Source organism: Megalops cyprinoides, chromosome 14, assembly GCF_013368585.1.
Source record: "Megalops cyprinoides isolate fMegCyp1 chromosome 14, fMegCyp1.pri, whole genome shotgun sequence".
NCBI classification, from domain to species: domain Eukaryota; kingdom Metazoa; phylum Chordata; class Actinopteri; order Elopiformes; family Megalopidae; genus Megalops; species Megalops cyprinoides.
Genome location: NC_050596.1, coordinates 6,029,736 through 6,049,992, shown reverse-complemented (window position 1 = coordinate 6,049,992; position 20,257 = coordinate 6,029,736). Strand labels below are relative to the sequence as shown.

Below are 20,257 nucleotides of genomic sequence, written 5' to 3'. Positions count from 1 at the left end.
CAAACTCTTCGCTGTAAAATACTCCTAAAGAACATCATGCATTAGTCCCAAGAATAGACGTGAAATACTAGTTGCTAGACTCTGTTCTCAGAATTTAACTGAAAATAGATTCTGAACACTGCTGTTGCCAAGGATACTGAACGGCAGTAACTGCTGATGTCAGGATAGGAGTCTCTTCAGGCTGAGACTTATCTTTTGCTCCACTACTGCACTTTCCACTTTCCTCTTTTCACACTCCAGATTCACACCAAAATCAAAACAATCTAGAAAATATATATTTTTTCCAAGCCTGTCCTGCCCAAGTCTCTTTTCTTCTCACCCTCAGCAACACCTCTTTTCTAGACCTTGCTCTTACCATTATTTTAAACCTGTCCTTTTCTATCTCATTTCTCTGCCTGCACATTCTGTTTCCCTCATGTTCCAATAATATTCCATAAAAGATTGTCCAGTTAATTCACTAAACAGATAACCCCACTCTTTATTTTACAGTTATTTAAAAAAAAAGTTCAAACATTTTATACAGCTATTGAACATACTGACAATACATATTCAAGTGATTTGAAAACATGATATCCTTTCTTATAATAGTATCTCTTTATATCTGATATTTCCTTTTCAAAACTCCATAGTTTGTTTATTGCATGCTGTTGATGAAAAAGCTTGAAAAAACAAAATGGAAGATGAACACACTCCACACATGCTGGTCAGACTGTAGTTGCTGTCCAGCAATGGACACAATGAATGTAAAATCTAGTGGCTTCACAGTTTTTTTCCTCTCCAAGCATGCACAGTGTCAGTTCTGCAAAAATCATTTTAGAGTTCTCTGAGTGTTTATTCTTTTAAATTCATAAATCTCCAGCCATTCAGGTTAGTATTCACATAAAAGTGAAAACCACTAGTTCCAAATTAATAACGTACATGATCACAGAAGTATTCATAGAATACACTGGGTCACTTAATTGCTCTATAGTTTCCTCCAAGAACAGATGTTACTTCTAGCCAAGTAACATTAATCAGAATTGTAGGCCTCCACAGCAGAGGGCAAACTCTAAATTGATCTTGGTAAGAAGGTAGACAGGCTTGTCTACTGACCCTTGAAAATGGTGGAAATATTAAAATAATAAGCTGCATATTCTTTTATTAATTAATTCTTAGCTATTAATTTTCCTTTTCACTGAAACAGACTTTCCTTGTCTGTAAAAGTAGAATGACTACATTTGTTGCAGTTCTGTGACAAGTCCCATTCTACAACAGTAAAATCACTAAGCTACTGAGAGACTGCAGCCCCATAAGGCTTCGAAAGGCTTCATCGTCTTGTGCCAAGAACAGTTATTCTTTCTAACGTGTGAGCATATGTCATTTAGAATGTGTGTATATATAATATATACACATAATATACCATATACATATATCTTAATATTCACTCTATATAACAATGTTTATCTTTTTGAGATCTTGTCAAGGGATAGTCTTGAAGGATTAAGTTTAAGTGCAAAGGGCTTGTAGGTTTTGGAAAAGCTACCCTTTTAAACTTCCCGACCAAACGTTCTAAAGACCCTCTTATATAGGAGGGGCATGGGTCTTCAGTGACAAGATCCAAAAAATACCTGTTTACCTGTTTAGATGATCAGATCCCCTGTATGCTAAGACCTCCTGTACAGAAAGGCCACAGTTAGATTGTCCTAAGTACGCCTGCCACAGACAGATTCCTGTGTAAGATTTCACAAAACGTTTCCCTTCTTGCGTCACTGCCTTGTCTCCCACACACTGCAGGAGAATTTACTACAGTACACTGTGTGTATTATGCTTAATAACAGTAGATGTGTGTCAATGCTGGATGTGTATGCATATCTCTCTGTCTCTACAAGGTCCCACCACAAGGTACTGTTGAAATAACATGGACCCCTGTGATTGCTGTAATGACACCCAAAATATATATAGCTTATACAGTTTGAATTAAACGTGCAAACATTTCTTGTGAATATGATGGCCCATCTGACACTCTTTAAAACTTGTTCATTTCATGGTGCAGACATGAGACGTTGATAAATGCAATGTTTCCTTTGCAGAACAGGACTACAGAAAAAAAAACATCCACAAAGGAAAACTGTAATTTCCTATAACTAATGTAGTGAGATGGGTTATCTTATCTTTCACTTATTTTCTTTCCTTTGTGTCAAAGATTCACTCATTTTCCCAGTTAGAAAAAAGTACACAAATTAACCACGATGGGATTTTCTGATGTTTCTTGTTTTTCCTCCAGTCAGATACTTCAAAATTGGTCATCCCGGTTCCAGCAACACACCTCCAAGAGCTCGTAAAGTGTGCAAGTGTGTGTGGGTTTGTTTTTGAATGAAGTCCAGGTTGTGGGTCTAGGAAGAGCTCTGTGAGGACCTGTCGTCGTGTGGGCTGCCGTCCGAATTCTCCGTCTCCCCCTCCGAGATGGCCTGCATGGGGGCGGTGTAGAGGCGGCTCCGCATGCTGTAGCGGCTGCTGTTGGCCGCCGGCGGGATCCTGGAGCGCCCCTGCCGTGAGGAGGCTGACATGGAGAAGGATTTCGGGGAGAAGCCCTCTGTGTTGGCCTTGGGGAAGGGGCTGGGGAGCTGCTCGGCCCCCGAGGGGACCTGCTGCTGCAGCGGGGAGGGCAGGTCCTCCGACTGACGGGCCGCCTCGGCCAACTGGTCCCCCAGCGACTTGGGCGTGATGGGGCTCTTCAGGATCTCCGTGGCTGACATACGGTAGCTGGAGTCGGTGCGGCTCCCCTTCTTCAGCAGCAGCAGCTTGAACTCCTCGTTGGAGGTGCTGGACTTCTTGGCGCTTCTGTAAATGGGCCCTGAGGCCCGCTGGGAGCCGGTAGGGGTGCCTGGGGTCACGGGGGCACTCGGAGAGGTCGCTGGGGTGCTCGCGGGGGTGCTTCCTGATGCAGCGCTCAGACGGTTTCTCACACTCAACTCTCCTGAATCTTTCCTGCCAAGGACTTTTCTTTTTGATCTACAGGAATGTAGTCTGTATTAGTGCTGTGAATGTCTTTCATTATATTTCTGACGTTCATTGGGAGACAGTGACAGCTGATGAGCTACATTAAGGGGACAGAATACGTGGCTACTCTGATATGACAGTTTACATGAAGATCTCTGATTAGCAGCTGAATCTCTTTACTTCTTTACATCTCTGGTATCATTACCTTTTTGCACTTCATCTTCCCCTCTGCTTTCCTTTACACTTCACTTGTAAAGGAAAACCTTACTTTTAATTTAAAACCATCTTCTGTTTACTATAATCAGAATGATGCAATGAAACCTTTGTGTTATTATTAATATAATTTCACATAAAGTGTACAAAAGTACTGTAATGCTACATTAGCCACAGTTACATATAAACTCGGGAATAGTTTCTTGCCTCTGTTGTTGTTTTTTTCATGGGTAACAAATGCTTGAAGAGAATGCCCGAGTGTGACAGCCAAGACACTGAAGAGGAGCAAACTCACCTGTGAATCATGGCAAACAGATCCTCAGTTGTGCGTAGTTTATTGGGTGATAGGAAAACACTGTCGTCTTCTGTTTTTGTCTCATCATTCAGGGGAGAGAGTGAATTGTCACTGGGTGTAGACTCTAGAAAACAGGTAAGGTTATATTGCATTAGACTGCACTATTGATTTGCTAGTTCTCTTGTTCTTGGGTTAGCCATATGTACAGTTTAATGCTTGCTTGAATTGCTTGCAAGTAATTCAGGTTCAGTATCAGACTAAGACCCTGGTTGTGGAAAGCAGTGGGTTCAATCTCCCAGTGGACCAAGCACTTAAAAAAACCATTGCCTCCCTCCATGGCAGCCAGCATTACATGAGATGGATTGTGAACAACAGACTGACTCTAGAGGGTGTACTTGTGTTTCAGCAGCATCATGCCAGATGGCTCAGGAATGGCTCCCTACTTATCTTGACTTGGGTCTAGATTCCTGACCTGTACTCTATACAGCTGCTAAATGAAAAGTTGCACCCATTTAATTATTTTTCGAAATTCTCTACTGCTTTATTGGGAAACATCTAATGTTTCGCTTGGTGTGTTGATGATTTTGAGTCTGTCAGTTAATTTTGAAATGTAAAAATTCCATTTGAAATTAACAAATGATTTTAAAGTGTCTCAAAAGACTCTGCAGTGGGCAGCACTAAGTAGTTCATTCTATTACATCCACCTCCCCATGATGTGCGTGTGCACAGATGAGTTTTAAAGCTCTGTTAACAATACAACCGCTTATAAAATATATCTTCCTAAGTTCCGGAACTAGGTGGCAGACGACATCTTACTACTGCTGCTGGAATATTTACATGGAACACTGACAGCTAACTAACATTGGCGTCATTTGCACATTTTGACCAGCAGGAGTCACTGTTGCATTTTCTTCATGGGAATTTGTACATTTGAACAGTTTTAACCAACAAGTAGCTCTGCTAGAAATGCTACATGTACAAACTGAAATGAGAAGGTTCAACCTTCACCTTTACTGAAGTAATCCTCTGTGTCTGGTGTTGATCCCTCTTCCCTGCTGTCCTGTGAGGCACTTCTGGTAGGAACACCTGATGTTTCATATTCCTCCTCTCTGCTACCTGCATCGCTGATTGTGTAAGCTTGCGATGTTTCTGATTGACACATAATTACAGGCACTTTGTCAAGACTGCTGCTCGGATCAAAGTCAGGCTTCTTTACTAGGTTATTTTGAGCAGGCGGGGAACCTGTCTTGGTCAGACACAACGAAGCGATTTCACCAGCTGGCTCGGAACTTTGTGGTTGACTCTGCTCTGTCTCTTGTGTGTCACTTGGAAACAGAACCTTTGAAATGCTTTGCTCCTGTCCCACATCCTCTCTGGGGCGTGCTGTGCTGTCCGACATTCCCCTGCTATTCTGGCCGCTTTGGAGCTCACTCCTCGGGTGGTACGGTGGTCTTGGTGTGGGATCGTCCTCTGTGCACATCGATTCTGAGGGGTTCCTAAATGCAGTCATAGACCACAGGGGCCCAGGGCCATGTCTCTCCTGCCTGTACCTCATATTCTCGTGATATGCTACATCCCTTGCGGCGGGTCCGTCACCCGGGGTAAACAGTGTTTCACGATACTCCTGAGAAGGGCGATCGGAGGGTTTGTGGGCTGCGGGTTTCTTCAACTCGGGCGACCTGGGGTCAGAAGGTGTGGTGACGATTGTCACGGTGGGACACTTGGGCCTGGTGGCGATGTTGGCGTTGGGCCGGTCCTGGGTTCCTTCGCTGGGCTTGCTGATGGACCGCAGCTGGACTGAGCGAAGCACAGTGGGCGTGATTGCTATGGGTGCTGACCCAGACACTTCTGCATTTGCGGCATTGGCGGCAGCAGCGGCCACTGCCCGGGCCTCTGCTGCGGCAGCAGCTGCAGCAGCCGCCTTCTGCTTGTTCTGGTGGAGAATGTGCATCTGGTTTCTGTGGGCTGAAGGCTTGTTGATAACATTGTGAAGAGCACTTAGGTCGAGATGGGTTGGAGGTATAATCGGTAGCTCAAGGTCTCTCTTGGATGAGGTGCCTCCATCTCTGGAGGAGTACTGCTGCTGCTGTAGGGAAGAGAGAGAGGACTTTCTCTCCGGGACTTTGGGCTTTCTCTTGCCACTAGTAGGGGATAAGGGCCCGGGGAAGAAAGCGGAGGGGAAGGAAGATGTTGGCGTCTCTGACTGGCTGGAGTAGCCGCTGGAGGGCGATGCTAAGCCTGCTAGCTTCTCGGGGGAGGCCAGCTTGAACTCGTTTTCCACAGAGGGAAGGGAAGGCGTGGTGGCCCTAGACCCTGACTGGGAGGTCTGCGATTCTGAGCTCTCCGGTGACTTGATGCATTCAATGACTGTTGTACCCGTAGCAGTGCTGGAGTTGGACAATGACCTGTATGGATCATTGGACTTCAAGTCATTGAGAAGCCATAGATCTGCATAGTCAGACTGTACTGCACCTTCGTCTTTAAAGGAGTGTGTGTCTGTGGAACCAAAAAGAGTGGAGTCAGTCATCTCACCAGCACCCTCCATGCCCCAGGCCTCCGCTGGCTCCTCCCCTAAAGAAGGGTTCTCCAACTGACCTGGGGAACTGGCTAAGTCCAGCTGCAGCTTACCTTCCCTGGAAGACAATGGCAGGTGCTGCCCGCTATTTATCTTTGGTTCGTTCTTGTCAGGAACATTTGCACCACTGCTAGTTTTCTTCAATGAAGAACTGCGTTTTGGTGGATCTGGCTTCACCTTTGGTTTTTTCAAGGAAAGACAGTGTCTTCCCAGTGTCCTGTGATCTCTGTAGTCTGGCTGATGGTATCCACCCATGCTAGGTGCAACGTTTATACTCTGGCTACTGTCAGAGCCCATGGTTGCATAGTTACAAATGTAGCTTCTGCTACCTTTAAGACCACTATCAAAGTGCATGGAGGTATAATAGCCTTCTGTGTCTACGGAATAATGTGAGCTGGAGTCTGCCTTTTCAGATGGTGGCTTGTCTGTGAAGCTCTCGTAAGTGGCCATACTTGTGAAACTGGGGCACTCCAGACTGCCCTCGTCCTCTCTGGAGCGCGGGGGGCTGAAGTCCTGGTGGCAGGACTTGTCATGCTCGTGGTGCAGGTAGTTCCATTCACCGTCGCTCGCGGTGCTGTTGCTTGGGTCGTCCAGCAGGTCGGTGGCAGTGGAGGTGAAGGAGCTCGCCCTGTGGCCTCGAACCTGCGGCCTGTCAATCTGGTAGGGGTCAATTATAAAGCCAGCGGTGTCGTCATTGGCATGAGGAGCCGTGTTGAGCGACAACTCCGAATCACAGTGTGAAGATCCAGTCAGGGGAGGGGAGGCAGCTGGAGGGATCGTCTCTGACGTCTGCGAGGGGCACGTGGAGCTGCTCCCACTCCAGTTACCACTGGAGGACTGGTGGTCTTCCTTGTGGTCTATCTGGGTGCCCAGCACTCCCGTGGTGGAGACGGAGTGGATGGGGCTACTGAAGGTGTCGGAACTGGAAGAAATCTCACAGCTCCCCATGTCAACTTTCCGAGGAAGCCGGGACCTCCCCCTCTCTATCCAGGTGTGGTCTGCGGTCTGCTTGCACTTCAGGCCGATCAGCTGGTGCTCTGGCACGGCCTGGTCATCCGTGCTCTCCTCCTCATCCTTAAGGATCAGCTCCCCGGGTCCTGGCAGGAACTCCTCCGCCTCGTAGGGGGAGAGCTCTTCGTCGTCGTCGCTGTCGTCGTGGTCCTCGTCGACGAGTCGGCCGCCCTCCCGGGGCAGGCTGCGGGAGCGCAGACGGCCACCCACCGCCGCTGTAAACATGGCGTCGGAGCTGTCCGGCAGGGAGGTGATGTTGCCGGTGGAGTGGGAAAGTGTGGCCGGGATGCCCTGTCCTCGCTGGGCTCGGATCCGCCTTCGTGAGGGCGCGGTGAACAGGAAGTCCTCTGTCTGGCAGCCCGAGTCCTTAGTGTTCAAGCGGCCACTGAGGGACAGCTCTTCGCGGCCCAAGGAGAAGTCAGGGTTGGCATGTACGATCACAGTCCTCTCTCTTGCTACTGGAGATTCGTCAGAATCTGGAGGAACAAAGGAAGGACAGGTTAACCCATCCACGTCAGACAGTAGAAATTCATAGTGAATGCATCTTTTTTAATAAATATGCTGTAGTTTTCATCACTGTCCCAATCCATTTTAATGCAAAAAATTTCAGTATTTTTTAGTTCTGACAAGTTTGCCTTGCCCAGTCAATCAGCAGTAGCTTCATGCTGCCCCCACCACATGACATATGTCCCTATTACTCTTCCTGGTACAACATTTGCGACTCAAAACCCAATCAGTCAAGACAATTTGATGATCTTACAGAGTGCAAGGAACAAAGAAGTAAATGTAACTAATTTTAGAGATCTGTAGCAGGCTAATGCAAGATAGTGGAAGCTAGGGAATGGTTAGATAGAGCTGTAAATTACTGAATACTCATGTATGTACTCTGCTCTTTTTGTTTAAATCATTTTGTTTAAATATTCATCATTACCCATCAACAGCTCAGAGAACAATAGACATCATATGCTGTCATCAGCAGTCTAACAAATCATACTTAAATAGAACTTTGTAAGTCTATTAATACATTCTCTCTTAAATTCTCACATATCTCTCTTAAATAATACTTCCATGCAACCAAGCTACGAAAGGTTACACCTTTAACATTGATCATTACATTTTCAGTTGCTAATTTGCTTAAAGCATAAAAGTAATATACAGTATATGTATTGCCAGTGCACTTCCAAATGTAATATCTGAGCAAGAAGGATACAAAGACAACGTACCTAAGTCTTGCTGCACCCGTCTGGGAATGCCTGATATGGTTTTCCGCCTTCTCAGTTTCCTCCTCCTCTGAAGCACCGACTGAGAATGAACAAGGGAGCAACGGACACTAGCCTCTCTGTCAAAGCCAACCCCTGCGAAGCAGACAGCACCATGTGAGAGATCCTTGTGTGCCTGGGAAGTCATCCTCACTCTCTCTCTCTCTCAACACATTCACACGTCTGCTGGGGGTGGGGGATGCTTTAATTTTATTTGGATCGCACGTTATTTCCCTTTGCCAAAACTTGGCATCCAACAGTTGAAAAGACTTGACTTTCTAGGTTGTGCTCAAACTATTTTTTTCTCTCTTTTCATTCCTTTCAAAAACATTTCAAGGCTTAAAGCTGCCAAAAAGGGAAAAAAGAGCATTCCAATGGTTTGTTGTCTGAATGCGCTAATGATTCAATAAGGGGCATCATTCGCATCTCCAACAACACAACTGTACAAAAATTTCTATCGTGAGGAAACAACAGACTGATAATACAGACACATAGGAAGAAGTATAATCTTAAATATACTATTAAAATGAATAAAAAAAGAAACTAAACACAGGAACAGGAAACATACTGGACATATGCAGTCAATGTCATGCAAGTCAATAAGACATCAAACTGGGATAGAGAATGTATCCAAAAGCATATCTGTATAATCCTACCTGATAACAGCCTAAGTTGCTGAGCTTCGGCTGTGTAGTAGCCCGGGCTGACTGCTCACGCTATAGCTCCAGTTTGTGTTTTCCTGCCACGGTGTTTTTCCCTCTCTCTATGCTTCATGACTATCATGTGATTACAGACCGGTCTTTTCAGCACCCTGGCAATTACCGTAGTTTGCTTACAATGTGCAATTTTGTCGAAACTGTCTCTGACTCAGCCTCCATTGACAGACGCAAAAGCAAGCTCCCCCTTGACTCAGTGCAGCTGAGAGTAAATAAAATCGGGCAGCCCTGTTTTTTTTTTTACATCTAAAAGGGACTAATTGGCATTCTGTCTCCACTGGCTTTCCATTCCGAGCTCCCTGGCACAAACAAGCGTTTTGGACAATCAGCTCGTCACTGGTTCCCAAACAATGACTTGCACATTTTTGCGAGATGTTCTTGGAGAAATGTGTCATTTCAACGTGTCATACTATGCATTATAGTATGTAGTTTCTATTGACACCCCCCCCACCCCAAGACCCCAATAATTTGTTTGCATCTAACATGGGTTTAACTAGTGCCAACTACACATATACTACTGAGGGCGGTTAGACTGTAAGCGCAGAAAGCGTTGTACTTTACTGTCAGTGTATGTGTTGTTAACAATGACTGATTAATAAAGCCTGGATATTAACACAGTGACTGCCATTGTAGGAGGTCAGCACTGCCACTGTCTGTCAGAGGAGTTATGCTTAAATAAATGGACTCTGCGGGGGCGGGGGGTTGAGTAAGTTAGAGTCACCTTGCTCCATCCTCCTCACAAACACAACTTTGTAAAAGAAAGAAACGGTGAAACGTGGTGACACGAAGGACGCGGGGCACAGGAAATGGACATGTAAAAGATGGCTCACTGAGGAAAGCTGAAATCGCTGGAGGGGAGGCAGAGACGGCGACCTCCTCTGAAAACAATACATAGCAAGTTCAACACACTTACAAGGAAAGCTCGCGTTTTTCTTTTTTCTTAAAGGAGAACCCCAGTCAGCACCAAGGTGGTGTATTGCAAACCAGATACTCAAAATCCAGTGATAGGCAGTTCTCATGTGCTGTTAGCACAAGAGTCAAATCTCACCCCAAAATGGCAAGGACTAATATTCATATGAAACACACAATCCAAGCTAATGTAGGGAAATATGTGAAGCAAATTAATTGACAAAAAAGCAAGAATTGTAACTTGTCCTGCAAAATGTTCACATACTGTTTATATGTTTATATGGGTATACATAAGGATAACGGGGTGGCAGTGTAGCATAGTGGTTAAGGTGCAGGACTTGTAATCAAAAGGTTGCCGGTTCGATCCCCACTGGGGCACTGCTACGGTACCCTTGAGCAAGGTACTTAATCCACAATTGCCTTAGTAAATATCCAACTGTATAAACTGATAACATTGTAAATACCTGTAACCTGTGTAAGTTGCTCTGGATAAGTGTGTCTGCTAAATGCCAATAATGTAATGACATTATATGCTTCTGCGCAGTTACATTGAGGCAAAGTGGGAAAACCTTTTTACTGAGAATGCCCGTTTTACCAGTTATCTTTTCAGATGTTTAAAGATTATGTATAATTCCTTCCTGGAGCTTATCAGCACATGAGAAGCACCATTTAGTCATGAATTGTGAGTATCATATCTGCATAAGCTTTATTGTGCTTACTTGATGGGGTGGGGTGGGGTGGGGTGGGGTTTTCCTTTAATATTTATCATAGCAAGACAAACAAACACACAAATGAGACAGAAGTTGTCAGGCGGGCCAAGTTACCAGTGACATTAATGGGAATAATGCATGAAGAGATCACTTGGGACTCGGATTTCATCCTCTCCTCTGGGGTAGGGAGAGGCAGCGCTTTAGACCAGTTGGTCTGCTTGTCCAGGGTGGAGGGGACGTTGGGCACAGGGCACTTGGGCCTGTGACCCAGCGCCACCACGTCCATGTGAGAGTCAGGGAGAGGGGGTGCCTGGAACACACGGACATTAATGCCGTTAAAGCGATGCGGTTAATGGGGTTACGTGCTGATGTGCATTAAAAACAGCATCAGGGGAAACGGGCAGCAGATAACTACAGATGTTAACTTAAACATTACACCCGTGATGAAAACTTTAGCATTAAATTAAACAGCAGAATACTTTACAATGATGTAACAATCTATTCTTTTAGGATGTTAATGAAGGCGTTAGTAAAGCACATGAACCAATAAGCGTGTGTTTCTATTTGTTCTTATTGTGACTATTAAATGACCCCAGTTTAAAAATGATACTTCCTCAGATTGCTAACAACAGGGATGTACTATTTGGAATAGGATTTTTTATACCACAAATGAACGGCACACCTTAAAAATTTTGTAACATTCTCACACAGCAAATGACAGCACTTCAGAGAAGTTAAGAGGCTTTGAGGGATAAAAAATGGTTTAGAGAATGAGAAGTGACAAACATAGAAATAGACAAGTTTAGAAAGGAGGAATTAAGGAGAGAGGATTCTCTGCTGCACACGTAATGTCCACCCTGAATCCAAAAGCTCACAGTTAGTTTATGCCAGCATGCACCTTATTCCATTCTATTCTTTCTATGAACAAATACAATGGAATCCACTGCAGATCTGGCAGGTCTTCTTCAGCCACCTGAGTGCAAGTAACGGACCTGTTTTTGTTTATGTGCATGCTTTGAGCACTGGTTATGCCTTATTGTTACGCTTTGCGCCATTTACGAATAAACAAATATCCATGATCATTTACACAAGGGTAGCGCATCTGTTTCTAAACGATTTGAACTTTTTGCCACTTGTTGAGCAGCCTCCCCCCTCTCCACCCTTTTCAACGCGCCTACTGCCGTGGATCTTGCATTTTTCACCTCCACATCACATCCCACTGCCTTCGACCACAATCACAGCAGTGGGTGCCAAACCCCCTTAGGTTACAATTGAAAGCAATTATAGATCCAATGGTGCGTGCCACTGAATCTGCTTCCACTGCAACGTTGTGTTGCCGTCCTGCAACGGAAGGAATTTGGGTGATCGCGCACATATTTCACACAACTAATAGCCAGGAAGAGTCCATGACTGGCATCCTGATTGCCAGCACTGTGTTCTGTTTAAACAAATAAGGATTCCTTTAAAGGGGACAGGCTGAAAACAGCACCTGGATGCACCAACCACTTTCTGCGTGTTTACAGGGAGCTGCTCTGCTCTCACATCACATCACTCCTCTACTGAAGCTAATATGGTCTAACTTCCACTGTAGCCTTATTCAGTGCATGCATCAGCCAGAAACAAAATCACTGATCACACAAATATGCAAAATGGCAGTCATTACTCACATAAGAAACTGGGATATTTAAGCAAGTAAACACTTTTACAAATCTCATACACCCCCATCAAAAGAAATGCCACAGCAGTATCAGTGTGCAGTATGCAAGTCTTTAGGTAATCAAAGTGTGCAACATTCAGGAGCAAAAAAACCTTTTACACTGCCATCCTTTAGCATGACAAATTAGTGCAGAGAGCACCAGAATGCACACTTTCCCATAAGACTGCATGCTGATCACATTCAGAATTCGCTTCTCATCGCCTACAGCCTGTAATCTAAATGGTCCAAGCACCTTTCTAGCCTCTCTCTTTTCACACACAGCAAAAGCAAAACTGTCTCATCGCTGCATCCTGGACTCCGTTCACTAATTAATTTTCAAACCCAAAAGGTGCACTTACCTTCTTTATGCTTATAAAGAAATGCATGTAAACCTCAGACTGCGGCGCAAGTGCCTCCCCTAGAACTCCCCTTGAACTGAGCTCTGATTTACAGCTGGCCCTAAAGTCTTTGTGTTGTTTCCCAGCAGACGACTGAAGCCCTGACAAAACACTGCCCACAAAAGGATCCTGTTTCCTAGGAAACTTTCCAAATGGAAAAAAAAAGTTTTACTGATGCAAAAAAAATCAGAGGGGCTGCATTTTCAGCTGATCTGTCTTTAGAATAATAATGGCACTTTGGTTTAAGGAGAGGGGAAAGGGGAGAGGGGGAGGGAGGGAGAGAGAGTGAGAGAGAGGGAGAGAGAGAGGGAGGGAGAGAGAGAGAGAGAGAGAGAGAGAGAGTAAAGGGTAGCTCATGAGAGAGGCAAAGCTGGCATTTTGGATTTCGTCACTGGCTTCCTGCCAGAACTTATTTTCATTAGAAAAAGGAGAGCCGTCTCAGTACCAAGTGTAAAAGAATGCCATTCATGAAGTCGGCAGAGCTGCTGAGGAGCCCGGAGAGGCCGAACACTCTCTTGGGTAATAAGAGCCTTGATTGGAAAATCTAGGGGGGGAACCCACAGCGGCTGCCCAATGTCAGAAAGGGAGAGACACGCAGAGAGTTCATGGCTAGCCGTCAAACGCTCTGCACTCACGCAGGACGCCTGCTTATTACAACATTATCATGTTATTCTACGCCTCTGCAAATATATTTATCACATACCCCAGAAGTACTGCGCATAGCTGCTTTAAAATGATCCTGATGACCTGAACTCTTAATAGCTTTAGTTTGCTCTTTGAAGGTCTACTTTCTCAACAGTTAGCAGATGGGGAAATGCTATGGTTCTCTGCTGGGGTTTGTTGACATCCCAAAATGTTTTTTTTTTTTTTCATTTAAAATCACTGAGCACTTGTGAGAGAAAAAGGCTGGAGAAAATGTGCTAACTGAGACAAACAAAGGAAAGGTTTGGACAAAGAACACGACAAAGAACATAGCAATTGCTGACAGATGGGGGGCACAATAAAGACACGAGGAAGTCCTAAACCAATGGACAAACAGGACGACCTTGTGCTTCCTGCTGCGCTCCACACATCTTAAAGAGTGAAAGTCAATTACATGCAGCCACAATCATCTGGAGTCTTTGGTTAGTGTTTTAAAGAGAGAGTTGATTAGCAAGGGATTGCAAAAATGACATTAAAATACTATGCTTGACATGCCTTTGAACTGCTCTTATCTGAGGCAAAAAAGGAAACACAATAATAGCTCTGTATACATTTCTGTATCTGGAGTGGCTGCACTGAATGTCTACATGTATGAGCTCACAGTCTATTTGACATATTGGCTATGGTTAGAGAACTGGTTCTGGTTGGCATATTATTACATTTTAGTTACCAAGCAGATGCTCTTATCCAGAGCGACTTACGTAGGTTACAGTTTTTTATATGATATCCATTTATACAGCTGGGTATTTACTGAAGCAATTCCGGGTTAAGTACCCAGCCCAAGGCTACACTAGCAGTGCCTCAGCAGGGAACTGAACGGGCAACCTTTGGGTTACAGGTCTTGCTCCTTACCATTAGACCACACTGCTGGAACACTGCTGTTGTACCCTTAAACTTGGTGCTGTATATGCACACGCACGCACGCACACACACACACACACACACACAAACACTTTCAATTGTCAAGCAGCATATTAGTAACATGACTGATGTGGCTAGCGTAGTTCCAAAAGGAGGAAGAGGAGAGGAAGACAGAGATGGGGCATGCTTGCTGTTTGCTGTTGCTGCTGAAAGAGATGCAGAGCACAGTGCTGGAAAGAGGCGCAGAGGAAAGGGGCCAGGCCACAGAGGGAGGAGGTGAAAAGTCCCTCTGCAGGACCAGCCACCTCGAGGCAAATACCTTTCTGCTCCATGGGGTAAAGCGACAACATTCAGTGGGGGAGGAGGAGCGGGCTCTCTCAAACTACAAACACAGAGGGGCAAAAACAAAATGATGATTTTAACAGCGTGGAAATGAAAGCACGAACCATGGCTCAAACTCAAAACTCAAAACTCAAACGTCTTCAAAAGGACGGCGGCTCCAAACAGCCCATCATCTTGAGGGGAGTAAAGAAGAGGAAGTGAAAGAGAGTGAGTGACATGGCAGAGGAAATTTCGCTGGGCAGGAGGTTTTGACCAGACCTTGTGAATTACACCTCATCCAGATATAGCTCTTAAATTATACCCTGCTAATAACCTCTCCCTCAGGATGTCTTCATGTGTCCTGGAAAAAAACAGTGATTCGTCAGTGCTTTGCACAGATGACACCATGGGCCACCTTTCGGGATGGTGAGCTGGAAAGACTGGGAACAAACATGGAGTTAGAGGGACAGAGGAGGTGGGTGTGAACCCTCTGTCCACTTTCATCTGGATTCACTCTGCATCTCTTGTCCTGTATTTATTAATACTGTGACTGACCATGTTCATCTGCAGTTATTAAAAAAAAGAAACACAAAACAAAATCACAGCAAAGTTAAAAGCACACACAAGGTTTATTTTCTCAGAGCAAAGCTATATGGGGCAGAGCATAGAGGAAAATAAGGAAATTACACCATAACCTGTGCATATCCCCTCTTGAGTGCACATGGTTGTTGGACCTTCTTCCAGAGCTTTCCTGTTTGGAAGAGTGTTTTCCCTCCCCTTGCTCGGATCTGAGTGTGCTGCATTTTATTGTGCACGTGCAGCCGATGACAGCATGGGGAAACATGGGTCCCTGACCATAACTGAACTGACGTCACCAAGCTGAAGCAGCATGCTCACAAAAAAGCCACCAAAAAGACAACAAATGAAGCAAAAATGCAGAGGCAATGGCTTGACAAAACAGCACTGGGGGATCCCCAAGCAGCCAACTGGTCACCCCATTTACCTTCCTCTGCATTTGCTGGAACTCGGTTTCCCTTACAGATCTCTCCTGCAGCATGGTGGGGGGAAAATGCACACCGTCAGAGAAAAAGAGGGAGGACTTTGGGTCACGACCACAGTCAACCGGAAGATAAACACCTAAAACAAACCTTGAAATGAAAATATGTGGCGGGTTGGTGATGGAAAAGAGGCAGCACTACTTTATTTACCTTGCAACCTAGAGTGGTCTGCATGCACATTCCCCATTAATACACAGAGATCTGTAACCCAATCTGACACATCCTCTCCATTAATGGCAGCCAGTTAACAACTGAGAGGGAGAAGAACACCATACAAAATGTAAAGTAATAAAGGAATAAGCTAGAAAATGTCTTTTTGGTAGGTGGTGGGGTATAGTTCAGGGAGAAATAAACTACATGTGCCATGCTCTCTACAACGACAGACTATAATGTGACACTTCATCCTTCCACATACACAGCGCCATCATTTTTTTCCCACATCATGCAACAATGATTTAATGATGCAATGATGCAACATGTAATTACACAGGGTGACTGGAAGACTCCAGCAGTTACCTTCCTCTGTGCTTGCTGGATTTCTGACTCTCTCATGGGCCTCTCCTTATTGAGGCAATTAAAAAATAATATAAAAAAATGTCACAAGTTGAAAAACTTGACCCCAAAGTAATATTAGATATGATGCCATGCAATGTTAACCAATCAACAGCTCAATGTTTAGTGTTTTAGGTTTCAGTTCCAACTGTAGTTAAGTGTTGTAAAATTGTACACCTGGAGATCTACAGGAATGTGTTAATTAATCAGGACAAAATGAGTAACTCTGAAATGTTTTGATGAAAATGTTCGATGCGTTTGATGAAAAAAAAGTTTGCATGTCTGTGTTTGTGTAAAAAAAATGTGCAACAGAAATCCCTGTGGACAGTGTAGCAGGTCAAATTAAATACAATGGGGTATTGCCCAAAATAGCAAGAACACAAAGGACAGATCCAGCAAACCATGGAAAAGGCAATCGTCTCTTTGCTGACTATCATTACTGTTTTCAGCCTGATCAGGTATTTTGTTTGACAAAATGCATTTTGGAGCTGCACGATTGCAGGTCGGTCGGTCCGCGCGGTTAAACACTGACGCAGCCGTGCAATGACCCTGCGTTTGGACAACAGGAAACAGTGTTTTCTGCTGAGATACTGCAGATGAAAAGAGAGAGACGGTCAGATCCAGCTCTCGACCTTTCTCAGCCATTACAACCATTCAAAGCCGCGCTGGACGGTCCTTTGATTTTGATCATTTTATGGAGAGTTCTGCATGGTTAGCATTCCGCAAAGCTTACCTCTGTCGGACAAGAGGAGTCTACAAAAGTGTCTATCCTAGCAAACAGATTCACTTCACGCCCATTTTTCTTTGGTGAGGAGGCAGGACAACCGCAAGTACACAAAACAGAACACAAAAATTCAAATAAATTACCTTTCTTTGCATTTGCTGATACTCTACATCTCTCCCTGGTCTCTCCTGCTGTATATTAGCAAACACACAAACCAATAAATAAGCAGAACACACAGGAAAACATTTTCTAGAGAGATAACCCCCTTTTCCACTGCCATCACTGGAACTAGGCAGAAACAGAGCCACAAACAAAAAGGAACCAAAAAGCTGGCAGGTTTTTGTTTCCATTAAATCTCCTCAAATAGAACCACTCCTACCTACCATCAAGCCCAGCCAATCAGATGTGACAAGTATACAATATAGCAGTAATATTAGCAGATGAATACATAGGTATTCTTGGAGAAATGTCTGTTGTTGAGCTGTTTTCTACTGGTCCTCAGATTTCTAGAATTGTTAAACAGCTGTTTGCTAGACAGTTAGCATATAAACATAAATTCTCATGTAAAACAGCCATACATCAGAGACCACATATAATTTTTTTAAAATGTACTGTGTTATTGTACAATGTGGTATTCCCTCCTTTGTGTCTGCATTGCAGGGGTGATAGAGGTGTGCTTACCGTTCGGAGGTGCCTGCCTCTCTGCTCGCGCCGCCTGAGTGTGCGAGGCGAAGGGAAGGTGGGCATAGGGGGCGCCACCGAGATGGAGATGGTGACCCTGCGCTCTCGGCTGCTCGCCCGCTGTCGCTGCTGTCGATCTGTCGTGAAAGAGCACAAGCGCACGTCTGAGGGTCAAAGCACAGCCGAGGGCTCATCATCCAGAGACTGCATGTGTGGCTGTTAGCTGTTAGCTCTCAGTACTCGAACACTCCTGCATTGTGGCCCCCTGGCTGAAGCAATTTGGAACTGTGTCCACTAGGGGTCAGTGTCTGCTTCAGTTCCACCAGTCAAAAAGCTCATGTGTCATGTAAGGGGACCACTTGAAGGAGAAGATGAAGTTTCCTACATGTCACTGTGTAACACTAGGGGTCAAGAAATGTTTTAATTTCGCCAGTTCAAAAACATATCATGCAAGCAGGCATCTGACAGAGGATGTGAGATGTTTCCCACTGCAGTGCGATAACTGAAACCTGTAAGCACAAGAAATATGGTTACCTTTTTTCAGATTTGTTCAATTACTGGAATGTCTATACTGATATCAAAGTCAGATGAAGAAGATCTGATTCTTGTCTGATATCTTCAAACATTTTCTAAGATAGCACTCAAACAATTCCCTGGCTGAGGCTATAGTAATTAAACATCTGTCATGGCAATGCAGTTACTGGTATAGCCATTATACAATAATAGTGCAATGTTTTGATAAAAACAGAGACAGATTTTCATAGCTGTGGATGAACTGTGTCTTAATACTGAAATGTTGCCTCAGGCTGCTGCTGCATGTGTATGTGTATCTGTTTGTGTCTGTGCGTGTCATCTGTGTGTGTCTTTCCACAAGGGTACTGAAGAGTATTCCCATACTGGGAAAAGATAAAGGCTTGGAGCATGGGGCAGGTGTCATGTGTAATGGGGTGTTGCAGGGTTTTGGAGAAGGCATCAATGACGTGTGCAGTAGGTGTCAGTGTATGAGTAGATGGAAGTTAGAGTATTGTGTGTGTGATGGGGTGTTGGACATGGTGACAGTGGTGTGAGTAGTGGGATGTTGCAGGGTGTTGGAGGCTGTAACAGTGGTGTGAGTAGTGGGATGTTGCAGGGTGCTGGAGGCTGTGACTGTGGTGTGAGCAGTGGGATGTTGCAAGGTGTTGGAAGCTGGGACAGTGGTGTGAATGGCAGGATGTTGCAGGGTGTTGGGGGTTGTGATGGTGGTGTGAGTAGTGGGATGTTGCAGGGTGTTGGAGGCTGTAACAGTGGTGTGAGTAGTGGGATGTTGCAGGGTGTTGGAGGCTGTAACAATGGTGTGAGTAGTGGGATGTTGCAAGGTCCTGGAAGCTGTGACAGTGGTGTGAGCAGTGGGATGTGGGATGTTGCAAGGTGTTAGAAGCTGGGACAGTGGTGTGAGTAGTGGGATGTTGCAGGGTGCTGGAGGCTGTGACTGCGGTGTGAGCAGTGGGATGTTGCAGGGTGTTGGAAGCTGGGACAGTGGTGTGAATGGCGGGATGTTGCAGGTGTTGGGGATTGTGATGGTGGTGTGAGCAGTGGGATGTTGCAGGGTGTTGGATGCTGTGACAGTGGGATGTATTGTTGACATAGGCCCCACCTCGGTGCAATGCTCGCAGGTTCTGCTTGGCATTTCGGTGCAGCTCCTCCACGCACGGCGGCCGGGTGGAGGGGTGGAACACATTCCGCTGCTGGTGCCATGGGGCCTGATAGTGCACCGTCAGCTTGCTCTCCACATCCAAGTTAGACACAGCTGGAGAAGAGGGGAGCACCATGTTAAACTGTTAGCCACAAACTGGCTACATATCGGCAGAAAGCAATGCAACACCATTAGCCACTTACTGGCTAAATACTGGCAGAAAGCAACACAATACCATGGAAGATATACTGTTCTATCAGTAAGGTAGCTATGTTAATTCTGCATCCACTACCTGTGTGTATCATGTGTGCGTATAGGTAAAGTACCATACATTTATTATATTACAAATATATAATATAAATTTCTATTTAGGCTAGCTCAATATAACCCACATGCTGTCTTGATCTGATCTATGGTCATCTGTGAACATCTCTATCATCTTTCACATGTACATCATACCACATCATTATAGTTGAATGATACTATTACACCTTAGGTATTTGTGGATAAGATGTATAACCAACCCAGAATGTTTTGTCTTAGCTTCCATGACATCACTGACACAACATCTGACAGCACAAGCACATTAGGTAGCTATCTCATCTGGCTATTCTCGTTTTGAAAAACAACAGGAAAACCAACCATCCAACTACCAATTCACTGCCCCCCACATACTGCTTCAGCAAACTGGGCTGTCTTATTGGCAAAGATCAACAAAAGAGTAGGTAACGACGGGATGTTACCACTAAGGACAGTGATGTGATTAAGCATCCTTTAAGCACCCAGTCAATCAGAGAGAGAGATGGATTTCATGCCCTAAGGGTTAGAAATAAGTAATTTAGCATCATCAGAAGTCTCCAGGCAACTTAAATTTATTAGAATAACAACACATATCCTTATTGGCTAAAAATTAGCCCCTGTCAAA

The 20,257-nt window shown here is 44.8% G+C and overlaps 1 protein-coding gene across 3 annotated transcripts in view; it reads right to left on the bottom strand.

Annotated features, from left to right (window-relative positions):
* Nucleotides 1-1,435: 1,435 nt before the first annotated feature.
* The window catches only part of LOC118788882 (Nance-Horan syndrome protein-like), a 104,281-nt gene continuing 85,459 nt past the window's right edge, over nt 1,436-20,257 (bottom strand). The window contains exons 2-10 of one of the 3 annotated variants that reach the window (XM_036545063.1): nt 19,294-19,446; nt 17,661-17,797; nt 14,644-14,706; nt 10,782-10,977; nt 9,879-9,926; nt 8,297-8,428; nt 4,496-7,549; nt 3,488-3,611; nt 1,436-2,991 (exon numbers count right to left, since the gene is read on the bottom strand). In XM_036545063.1, the coding sequence (XP_036400956.1) occupies nt 2,373-2,991; nt 3,488-3,611; nt 4,496-7,549; nt 8,297-8,428; nt 9,879-9,926; nt 10,782-10,977; nt 14,644-14,706; nt 17,661-17,797; nt 19,294-19,446 (4,526 nt within the window). In that variant the 3' untranslated portion in view covers nt 1,436-2,372. Of the gene's footprint in view, nt 2,992-3,487; nt 3,612-4,495; nt 7,550-8,296; nt 8,429-9,878; nt 9,927-10,781; nt 10,978-14,643; nt 14,707-15,648; nt 15,694-16,219; nt 16,281-17,660; nt 17,798-19,293; nt 19,447-20,257 lie in introns of those variants that run through there. The other 2 variants (XM_036545064.1, XM_036545065.1) reach the window with 2 other exon arrangements.